General features: G+C 40.2%; 1 protein-coding gene across 1 annotated transcript; it reads right to left on the bottom strand.

Annotated features, from left to right (window-relative positions):
• Positions 1-532: 532 nt before the first annotated feature.
• LOC113149464 (acetylcholinesterase) lies at positions 533-6,554 on the bottom strand. The gene is made up of 10 exons (XM_026341605.1): positions 6,432-6,554; positions 5,368-5,676; positions 4,325-4,559; positions 4,042-4,174; positions 3,772-3,923; positions 3,205-3,391; positions 2,797-3,107; positions 1,744-1,953; positions 1,492-1,649; positions 533-900 (listed from the first exon to the last, which is right to left on the bottom strand). Exons 2-10 carry the CDS (start codon positions 5,666-5,668, stop codon positions 803-805), a joined length of 1,785 nt encoding a protein of 594 aa, XP_026197390.1. The 5' UTR covers positions 5,669-5,676; positions 6,432-6,554; the 3' UTR covers positions 533-802.
• Between the last annotated feature and the right edge of the window lie 5,512 nt (positions 6,555-12,066).

The raw sequence follows: 12,066 nt of genomic DNA on the forward strand, positions 1-12,066 counted from the left end.
ACAAATGCTTTGTACCAGATGCTCAAACAATGTAATTACTTTTGCACCAGAGGATTTTAAATGACATTCAAGGTCGTTGAACCAAAGCAGTTTATTTCTCTCCTACATCTCATTAGCTTCTTGTATCAGCACTCTGACCTTTGCTTAGCAACACAGTTTAGTATCACATCACTGTCTTCAGTAAAGGAACGAGGAACCCTTCTTTTTGACTTCTGTTATTGATTTTTAAAGTGTCATTTTTAATGTGTCTAATGTAAAGTCATTCAGCCAGATAAGATGTGGTTTAGGCTTAAATGGTCAGTTTTAATTGAAAGGTTTTCTTAAATATACAGTATAAACTGTGGGAAATTACTCCCTCATTATGAAATGTTTAGTTTTATGTTATGTGGCCATTCATTCATCCATCCATCTATTATCCCAGCCACCCACCACCCATACTGTTATGGGTCACAGGGGCGATGGAGCCTATCCCAGCTGGAACAACTGGAACAAATGCCAAGAACTTTACATGCTTTTATATTCTATTTTATTTAAGTTTGTAAAACAGATTGTTACATATTGTTACATATTAATATACAACATAAAAAACTAACTGAAGACCAACTTTAAAATAAAGTATCACTTTAATTATTACTTCATTATTAAGTATTTGAATTAATGTTTCAGTAATGTAATTTCCCACCACTGTTTTCAATATAGCAAAAATCATTTTTTAAAATCATTTACAATTACAGTGACAACCAAGCTTTGGTCGCTCTTTCTGTCCAATACATGTGTAAGTTATTAATGACATATCTCCTCTCTAGTAAACCAGTAAACCAGCAGTCAGTAAAATGAGGATGAATGTGTAATTACAGGCCAGTATAATCCCATTTGCATTAAGACAAGACTGGAGATCATCTGTGGAGAGAAAGGACAGACAGAGAGACTTTTATTTGCTAGCCCCCTACCAAGGATTGGTCAAACTGTGCATATGAATGTATTGTATGTCCTCAAGTATAAATAGTTTCTTCAAATTGCCCTGTTTCTTTCAATAACATGGATATAAAATATTTATATTTAGGATAATCAGACATGTTCTAACTAAGTTTAATAGGCTTCAACTTACATGCAATATGAATAGCATATTATGGATCATTCAGAAACAAGGTTAAAATTGAAGCCACACAGTAGTAGAGGTGCAGGTCTGTTGTGTACCTATGTGTGCATGTGTGTGCGTGTGTGTGTGGGAATGCGCACATATATGAATAATGAGCTCAGTGGAGAGGTGTGTGAGAATTATTCAGCCTGTGTGTGATCAGCGTTCTGTGAAGTGATGACTGACCCTCCTCTTCTCCCACTCAGACCTCCAGAGATGTGGTGAATCAGAGGGTGTGCAATCCTGGACACCTCCACAGAAGCCTGACACAGTGCCTCCTACTACTGAAAATTATATAGAGGTATGTGCGTGTGTGTTTAAGGGGATAGATAGTTAGATAGGATTTCTCTGACCTGAGACTTCTTGTATGTTTGGTATTAATTTGTCCCAGAGGTGACACTCTTTAGCTCTCAGCATGCTCTTTTGTTCAGGATGGTTGTAGTTCAGAGTGATATACTGCTGCCGTTCAGCAGTGAACACAGGCCAGTTCGCTCCATCAATGCTTGGATTCCTGACAAAATGTAAAGACAGTCAAGACAACAGTGTCATAAATGTCTTTGCACAGCATAAGTGACTGATTGGCTTTCTAATTGTGCATACAGTACCCTGTCCTGGCAAAGTTTGCCCAATGCTTCATAATCTTCATAGTCATGTTCACTTCATTCTTTGTGTATCCCATGGATGTGTTCAGAGGCATTCCAAAGATAAATTCTATCTCATAGCCGTGAATAACACCCATCCATTCTGGCCAGGGATTATTGGATGAACGGTGGTCAAATAAATATACAAAGGTTTTACCACCACGTTGTGAGTACCTAGAAAAGAAATTGATAATATTGAGGTGTTTTGTAGCAATGTAGATGAAGGTAATTATACAAAAAAATATACATATTTATGCAAATACCAGAAGAAATATGAATGAATTGTTTCTTCCTATTTTTGTGATCTCAACCATCTAGTTGTATGGAGTAATTAGGTTGTATTTGGACAGACAACAGCACTAAAAGGCAATTTAGAAACAGACATGGCTCCTCTTTCGATGCAACCCAGCACAATATCATTCAACAAGGTTCTGCTTTGACCAAGTAAGCATACATGCAACTGCAATTTCCTGGTAAATCATGCAGTGAATGTCAAATATCTGCTGCTGCACACGTCATGATAAAAGATAAAATTGTTCATATTGTGATAGCTTTAGAGAACAGTTGCATATTTTGCTGTTTCATCTGTAGAATCAGTTTGGTTCAAAGGATTTGCAGAAGACAATGTGAGAAGGCTGAGGATAAGATATTTTTTGATTGTCATTGTAGGTGTTACAATAAATTTGTTTGGAAACTCAACTGACAGCAGAGACGGTTCATCTGGGTTCATCAAGTTTTACTACCCACCCAAGTAGCTTCTTTAGTTGACAGAGCACTCCCATATTTTGTTTCTTGTCTGACCTGAATAGTCTTGTTAGATGGCCAACAGAAAGGGTGTAAGTGAGAGTGGTTGGGATCTAGCGGTCCAAACTGTCCCACGCTGACCCCGATCCACCACAACATGCTGTGGCTGATGTTACTACATACTTTTCTTAATGTCTTAACAGGTTCAACTTTTACGGCAATTCCTTTTAACCAATTCACACCACAACACTGTAACTAAGAATTGCTGTTTACCTTTGTGCAAACTCTAGCACAGGACAAACAAACAGCTGGTCTCCAATCAGACTCCCCAGCGAATCACGGTTTTTCATCCCGTTGTTCACATCTGCCCAATCTGTGTACTGGAAAAGTGCCGCTCCTCTTGCCACATCGCTTCCGTCTCCCATTGCAAGGGTCACTCCATGCAGGAACACATCTCTGGTGATAGGATTCTGACCAGTGATGTTAAAACCAGGAACTCCATATATTAGGAAGTAGGTTCCTTCATCCTTGTTTAAGCCAAGCACTAACTCTTTCTTTGGGAGGCTTCCAGTACTTAGCAACACCTGAATGGAGAAAAAAAATTATGGCATTACCCATACCCAACACCTACAGACTTCTTCACAAACCTCAAATAAAACATACACACATACACAAACCTACTTCAGGTTTATCTGGTATGAAGTCCCCATCAACCACTGGTAAAAAAGGAAGGACTAAGATTGAAGGCTGTGTGATAACATCATTCTGTTTTGATGTGATTTCCCCAGCATCAGCCTGCTGCAGACAAGCTTCAAGATGAGCTGGATCAGACGTGGAACACCCCAATGACGTTGCCAGCATTAAGGACCTGGAAATTGGCAAAGACAGGGAGCAATCTCATGGTAAAAAAGGATAGAGAGGTGTGTAACAGGGAGGAAGAGGAATGTTGGACAGTGAGTCTAAAAGAACGAAGCAGGGGGAGGACTAATAAAAAGGATTGTAAGAAAGGAAGGGCACAGTAAAAAAAAACAAAAAAACAATAATAGCCAAATGAGGTATAAAACCAGTACAGCCGCAAATAGTTTGACAAAGTTTAACTAGTCTTATGAAGTGCAGGTCATGACTAGCTAAAAAATTTTGATGTGTCTGCCGGGAACTCAAGTTGTGATACCAAATTATAATATATTATATTGTATATATTGTGTATTATAGTGAAGACTCAAGACAAAAAGCAGACGCTTACATTACCTGTCCCAAGCCTCATTCAGGCTGATTGTGCCCCAAAATGTATTCGGCGAGCCACTCTGCATCATAGCCCTTTGAAAAAGACTTTGGCTCCCTGGGGAGAGCAGGTGGAAAGCCACAGATAATGACCCAGCACTCTCCCCAAATATAGTCACCTAGAAATAACAGCAAGTCAAAAAGCCAACAGCTTGTTTTATTGGTTATTGTGACAATTTAGAAATGATCATTATCCTTACCTATTTTAAACTATGATTAAAGAAAACGCCATTTTACCTTTGTCGGATCGCCACCAAAAGCAGCGATATTATTGGCCACCCACTGGAGAGCCAAGCGCTGGTCCTGCAGACCAGCATTGCCCCGGATGTTCTTGTTGTCAGGAAGAGACAGGAAACCAAGAGGTCCAAGCCTGTAATTGGTGAGCAAAGAAATGAAAAAAAAGATGCTTCTAGCATTCAACTGAAGATAAAAATTTCAAAGAAGTCCCAATATTCTATATTATAAACAATATCCACTCATTGTTACCATTTTATATTTTCAATTTACATCCTTTCTTTACCTGTAATTCATGGATACCACAACAACACCTTCAGATTTACTCAGGAAGCGGCCATCATAAATATCCAGAGAGGACGTTCCCATTACAAATCCGCCCCCATAGATCCAGACAAGAACAGCAACAGGTGGTGAGAGCTGACGTTGAGTTTTGTTGAAATGTGGGGACCAGACATTTAGATAGAGGCAATCTTCACTCAGGGGAGTGTTTGGGTTCCACATCTCTGCTCCTTGAAACCCTAGAATGAATAATTATTAATTATTATCAATGCAGACTGACAGGGGCTGCATTCTACCAATGAATACTTTTATAGTACGCACAATAAAGATAATATAATGCTAAAGGTTAACTACATGTACTGCTTTGAAAAACAATGTTTGCTTTCAGCTTCAAAACAGTAAGGCGTACAAAAAAAGTAAATAAACCTTTCTTGTTTTCCTTAACAACCAGCACTTTGTTGAAACAGCTGTCTAACATCATTCATTCCTACTGTCTATATTTATTTGTGTTGTCATATCTATATTTGGAGTTTTCTTTGGACATTTTACTGTACATATGCTTGGCATTAGTTGTAGCTCGCTCCCAAACAACCCCTGACAGGTGGCTGTGTCTATTTATAGCTGTTTATTCATCGTCCAGCCCCAATCCATCTCTGAGGTGAAGGGACAGGTGCAAGTGCACATACTTTTTTTTATTTGTCCTTTCAAAATTGGTAAAGTGGATCCTTACATGTTCTTATCATCTATTGCTAAGACTTATTACTGTTTACAATACAGCCGTAAAGCATTGAACTACTCACAGAGTAGAAGGGTGTATGTAATATAGTCCTCTCTATATATAGCCAGCCCCCACTGAAATGTCTATCTAAAGTTAATACACAAGGTCATATTTCAATTACATTTGAAATATGACCTATGTACAGTAGAGGGCCTTGTACGAAGTTTAAAAGTAGATGCCATTTCTAGGATCCCAAATCAAGACTAATAACTTGTATACACACACACACACACACACAAAAATCACAACACAGTATACCTATATCCTACCTGGAAGGCTTGTATCCGGAATCTGGTAGCAGGAATTTGGGAATTTAGTGGCATCCTTTACACCTTCCCATGACTCTGCTGGCTCGGGAGCTCTGAATCTCAATTTTCCTGTAGGTGGTTTCCCATAAGGAATTCCAAGAAACGCTCTAACATTACCACCAGGGACCGAAAGCAACTTCCCTTGAACTTTACCATTCTCTGTGTTGATTATAAGGTTATCTGGAGCGGAGAGTGATATAGTCCCGGCATTAAGCAGTAGAAGAAGAAAGGCCAAGTGTGTATGAAAATACACCGTCTCCATTGAAAATCCTGGGAAGAAAACAAATGCACATGAACATGGTATATATTAAAATGTAGCATATATACACAGCCTTGACCTTATTGATGAAAGGTTTTAATTACATATGATGGTTTTGCATATTCAAGCTTTTTTTCTCTTCATGCTCCCTTTAGTTATTTTACTTCTGTACTTAATCCTTCATTTGGTATAACTGTACTTTGAACTGCATTCATAATCATAAGATTAACACATTTATCTTTCCCAGTAATAAAGCTGACAATGGTAGTGTCTTTTGTTTAGGTGCATTGAGTTATGTAGGACGATCAGGGACATTGGTGAGTATATTACTAATATAATATTTTTACTGTATTACAATAATATACTCCACGTTTAATGCTGTGTAATTACTCGGTGCATTCACCACTGTGTGTGGGTGGATGTGTGACCGAGAGAGAGGGAGAAAGAGAGAGAAACGGGGTCATTGCCGCGACAAGTGTGTCTGTACAGGACCGTCTTTTTATAATCCTCAAATATGAAACACTGGCGAATCTGACGATGCAGCTGATGCGTGAAGCCGCTTATTTTTTAAAGGCACGGACTAAACAAACATCGAGCCCCCCCCCCCCCTCCCCCCCTTATAACACATCTGGATAACAAGGAGCTGAACGCAGTGCGCAGAGACGCGCTCACACCGACTCTTAGGATTGGATTTAAAAACACTAAAAGCATTTCCTGACGTGATCTATCAGTATGCATTCATGAAATAGGTTTATTGACGTCTTACCTTGTCAGTTAGAAGTTTGTGTCTGTCTCGAGCAAATGAGAAACCAGCAGTGATGGGATGAAGAAGGCGTGGATTCAGACTCCCTCCCTCTTCTCCGTGCCGTTGTCCGACAACCGTTACGGACATTGCAGCAACTATTAAGTAATGTCTAAAATTAATTTACACATCAAAACCCCACTATGTCTGCCCAGAAACAAGTGGTGGGTAAAGTGCATAGGTGTTATGCAGCAAGTAGCATTGTAACAAAAACATTTTTTAATAAAAAGGTGTGATTGTTATGTGTATATAATAACTACACAGGCAAGATAATTGTAGTTCAGTAATATCTCCCTGTGAAATCTTACAGAGGATGTTATATACCATAATATATACCACACTGTGTGACAGAAATAATGGTGTAAAGTACAAATATGGCTAAAATGTACTTTCAGTAACAATATGTAATATATTTACTGTACTAAATCTGAATATGAGAGATGGAAGAAACATGCAACAAGTTGAAACATTGACTTCTCAGACAACAATGTCCAACCACATACAGTCTCTTTGCTGGACTGGAACATCTGTTTGTGTCCAGCGTGTTGAATTCACAATGCAGAAACCTTTTGAAATTATGTCAAAAAGAAAAAAAGTGTTAGTGCTATTTAATGCTGCTTTAATTTAACTGAGTTATTTTCCACTGTGCCAGTGATGAATCACTGTGGGTTCTCTTTTTCTCTCTAGGTCACCTCAGCAGGACACCCACATGACTGGCAGTCAGCCAGAGACATCCTTATTATCTTCTAGTCAACAGTTCAGCAACAATAAACAATAACAAGAAAATTATACAGTGCTGGAAACAGGTCGGTCCGTTGCGTTAAACAGTGAAGGGTTGATTTAGCACGGAGACACGTGCTTTTGTTTTCCATGTCCCATATACCAACTCTGTAAAATAATGTAATCTGAACTGTGTTGGTTAACAACACATTGAGGAAAATGTCAGTGAAGATTCTCAGTTGTCCCGGTGGAGTTATTTGGAGTTGCTTCCTTTAGCAAGCCATGAATCAATTTCCAGAGAATAAGGAAAATGTTTTTAATTTAACATCACCCCCATCACCATCATTATCAACAATCATTTAATCTTAGAAGCTAAGTTTTTGAACCGGGACCACAAATGTGCATAAAAAATGTGCGAAAATCTTGTAGTGCTGAAATAACTTTACAGTTTAAACTGTGTATGTAAGTTACCACTAATATACACAAGTGAGCAGCTTGTAAACCAAACCACACATGAGACTCAGGATCCAAATCTCTGCCTCTTTGATATCAGTCCCAGGTATTAAATGCCTGTCACCCACTCAGAAAGCCTCACTGGGACCTCTTTTTGATTCAAGATTCAAAAAACTTTATTAATCCCAGGGGGAAATAGTTTCAACTGTTTGTTTTTGTGTCATAATTAGAAAAAAAATGTTCCTATGTTTTTCGTAGCCAGCTAGCACAGTCATCTAGCCGTGCTTCCCCAGGTTCGGGTGTGGGTTGGCAGTGAGAACTGCCCTCTGTGTAGGGTCCGTTTGTACGTACCGCTGCTTTGGGCAGGGATCCATGGGGTCCGATTGTGATCTGCCCTGCGTGAGGGAATGCAGCTTTTGGCTAGCAGCCACTTGCAGTTACCTGCGGTTATCTTGTTTGGTCTGGTTGCAGCCATTAAGGTTCATGTTAGGGACTTGTCTCTCACATGGGGAACTGCATGTTGATTTCCCACTTCCTTAAAGGGGCAATGATCCACTTTGGGACTTAGCTCTGGTCCTTCAATTGCTCCAGGATCGGTCTCCGGTGGCTCTCCCTTAAGTCAGCATTCTTGCTGGCTGTCACTTCTACCAGACGGGTGGGCGAACTGCACTCCTTGTCTGTCCATTCGGACTGCTGGTTCCTCCCCGATGGTTCTGGCGTCATCCTCTGTCCCCCGTCCCAATCCTGCTTTCCTCCCCAAGGTGCTGTCAGATTACCATCTGGGTTAGTCTGTTCAATTGTGGGCTCTGTCCTTGGTGGCACATGCCTCCTCCGCCTAGGTCTACTTTTTGTCCAGTCTGGGCCCTGGCTGAATACATCCTGTGTACCCAGGAGCTCCGGCACTCTGACCAGCTCTTTGTGTGTTTTGGGCCTGGCCACCTGGGCCAGCCTATGTTGAGGCCCAGGTTGTCTAAGTGGGTGGTGGAGGTAATCCAACAGGCTTACCTTGAGTTGGGTGCAACACTGCCCCCCAGCGCCCGTGCCCACTCCACGCGCGGTGTCACCACTTCCTGGGCTTTGTTTCATGGTGCTTCCTTGGCAGACATCTGTAGTGCTGCTACGTGGGTGCTTTAGGCCACGCTTGCATGCTTCTATAGCCTAAATATCCCCCAGACCCCTACACTGGGTGACCATGTGCTTGGCATGGTGACGCACGCAGAGTGTGTTGTGCCAGATAGTCTTATGCCTTCCTGAGAATTACGCTATTCAGAATTACTTCTCAGCATTTCTTCTGATTGACTCCTTCCCCACGGTACCATGAGTGCTTCCCCTGATCTGTTCTCTCCTTTGTTGTTCTCTTCCATGGTCTGACTCTGTGTGGACCTTCTAGTGTTTGACCTGGACTGTCTTTTCTACTGTGGATTTTGCCTACTAGATTTCTCTGTGAACCTGTCTTCCAGTGTTTGACCTGGATTATGTTTTGACCTCTGCTAGTCTGCCATTTATGTCTGTCTGAACTGTTTCATTGTGTATGACCAGGACTGCCTATCGGCCTTTGCCGGATTTCTCTGTCGGAACCTCTCTTTGTTACTGACCTGGATTGTCACTGGATTTTGGATCTACGCCTCACGTATGTCCCACAATAGAGTCTCACCGTGCATGATCTCCGACTGGAACTTTGACCTGCCTGTAGTGATTCAGATTCTGGAGGCGACTGCTTTGTACTGGGTACACACCTATTTTGTGCTTGTGCTAACATCTCTCACCAGACAGTTTTTCCACAGTTCCTGTTACGATGCTCAGCGTCCCCAGTCACCACGTTCTTCCAGCAGCAGTCGGCCATTTTGGAAGTCATGCCAGACACACTCTTCTGCTGGGGCAAGCACTTCTGGAACTCACTGACATCACCACACCCACACTTAGTTCAGTCTCTCGAGTTGTCTCTGGCTTTGGAGTCAGTCTCTGGATTTGTGACAGCATAAGTTAAGAAAATTACTATTTGGTGGTGTGGACAAGAGCTAGTACAACTGGGAAAAAACAGTCAAACTTTTTGAGTCTCATTTTTTATTTTTTTATTTTAGGCACATTATATTTGTTAATACTCTTGACTAAGATGAAGATCAGATCTAATTTTATGACAAATTATTACAGTAAACCAAGAAATTCCAAAAGGTTTACATACGTTTTCTTGCCACTTACAGCTCAATCTGGGTTGATTTACATAAGTTAACTTACAAGTTAACTAGTAATTAATTAGAATGAGTTTCCATTATGATTGAGTTTCTATTGCATCTTGTGCAATCCATAAATCCATAAAGCCTGACCTGAAATACACCCAAGCACACAGCAACGTTAAGAAAAATCCAGACCTTAGTAATTGTCATATTGGACATATGTTTTCTTTTATTACTTCTTGAGACTAGAAGTTGATTTGGCATGATGACACTGAGTCTAGTTTCTCCTCATTATACCACTTCCCGTTTCTGCCCCTTGTTCTTCTCTCATACTACTGTCTGCTTTTCTGTCTGTGGCTTTTTTTGTCATCTTTGCTTTCCTTTTCTACTTATCTGGAGGCCAAAGCTGGAGAGAAAAGTAAACTTTTCTTTGGAATTTTCAGTGCTGCGTGAGCTAGTGTATATGAGTCTGTGTATACTGACTATGTGTGTGTTTGCGTGTGTGTGTGACTATGTAGCCTATTCATGTTTGTTTACATGTGTGAAAAATTTCCCATTAGCTGTGTGTGAGTGTAATTTATGTTAGTACTTGTGCATGTTATTTATAGTATGGTAATGTGCAATTGGATTAACAATAAACAAAGTCTTACCGGGACTCTGATGCAGTGCCTTGACACAACACATACTGAGGCACACAGGCCAAATCAACCTGATTACAGTAATATTATGTTTAACTATCATACTGCATGCTAAATAATAAGAAAAAATAATAATACATTTATTTATAGAGCACTTTTCTTAACATACCGTATGATACAAAGTGCTTCACAAAAGAGACAAAAACACATGTAGCCCAACAAGACCAACTTGAGCAAGTATTGAGAGTATACACTCTCCCTAGGGGAAGAAATCTCCAGCAGCACCAGGCTCAAGTTAGACGGCCATCTGCCTCCACCAGTTGGGGTGCAGGAAACAACAAACAGTAATAAAAACAAAACAATAAACAATAATACAAACAAAACTTACAACAACTACAACATTAGTCCTCAAGAAAAGTAGTTCCAAAGGAAAGACATTCATCTAAGTTAATGGGAAGTCGTCCTAAATGAAGAGTTGTCTCTGTTTAAAGATCAGATAAGGCTCACCGGTGGAGGTATGTTTTAAGGACGATTTAAACGATGTTACTGAGTCAGCTGATCTTATTTCCTCAGGTAAGTTGTTCCAGAGTTTGGGGGCTCTAACTGAAAAGGCTCTGTCACCTCTAGTTCTCATTCTAACATCAGGAACATACAGAAGATTGGAAGGATGTCAGGCTACATGCAGGCTCATAAGGCTTTAAAAGCTGGGCTATATAGATGGTGGAAAGGCCATGCCCGGCTTTAAAAGTTATTAATAAAATCTTAAAATCTATCCTAAAACATTCTGGCAGCGAGTGTAAGGAAGCTAAGACAAGACTGATGTGATCGCATTTTCTTTTTCTAGTTAAGAGTCTTGCTGCTGAGTTCTGAACAATCTGGAGCCCATTAATAGATTTATGGTTGAGACAGGTGAACAGACTGCTGCAAAAGTCAAGGCGTGAGGAAATAAATGCATGTAAGATTACTTCAGTGTCATGAAATGATAGAATTGTACGTATTTTGGAGCTATTTCTAAGATGATAAAAACATGCCTGAACAAGCTTTTTGACATGATGCTCAGTTTAGTTTACTATCAAACCGAACACCAAGACTTTTTGCAGCGGGCTTAGAATTATCTAAAAGGGGATCCGTGCAGAGCAAGATGTGTTTGGCTATATGTTGAGGACTGATAACAACTATTTCTGTTTTGTCAGAACTCAGCTGCAAGAAATTTTGAGCCATCCAACATTTTATCTAATTTATACACTCATGTAAGGAACTCAGTCCTCAATGGTCTGAGATCTTAAACGGACAGTACAGCTGAGTGTCATCAGCATAGCAATGAAAAGAAACATCTTGAATAATATGTCCTAAAAGGAGCAAGTACAAAGAGAACAAGATTGGCCCCAACACTGAACCTTGAGGGAAAAAGATGACTTGCGGGTATTAACGGGAACACAAAACAATCTATTAGACAGGTATGAAGAGAACTAGTCCAGTGAAGTACATTCAGTGCTTTAGTCAGTCCAAGAAATCTACTGTATCTACTGTATGAAAAGCAGCACTAAGATCAAGGAGGACAAGAACAAAGCACATACCAGTGTCAGAGGTCAAGAAACTATCAGTCAGTTTTAG

Source organism: Anabas testudineus, chromosome 13 (genome assembly GCF_900324465.2).
Source record: "Anabas testudineus chromosome 13, fAnaTes1.2, whole genome shotgun sequence".
In the NCBI taxonomy this organism is placed as follows: domain Eukaryota; kingdom Metazoa; phylum Chordata; class Actinopteri; order Anabantiformes; family Anabantidae; genus Anabas; species Anabas testudineus.

Excerpts from the sequence above, each read along its gene's own strand:
- LOC113149464 (XM_026341605.1), bottom strand. The coding sequence starts at position 5,668 with ATGGAGACGGTGTATTTTCATACACACTTGGCCTTTCTTCTTCTACTG. Across the intron at positions 4,560-5,367 it reads TCCGGATACAAGCCTTCCAG|GGTTTCAAGGAGCAGAGATG; the intron begins GTAGGATATAGG and ends TATTCATTCTAG. Across the intron at positions 3,392-3,771 it reads CTGAATGAGGCTTGGGACAG|GTCCTTAATGCTGGCAACGT; the intron begins GTAATGTAAGCG and ends GCCAATTTCCAG.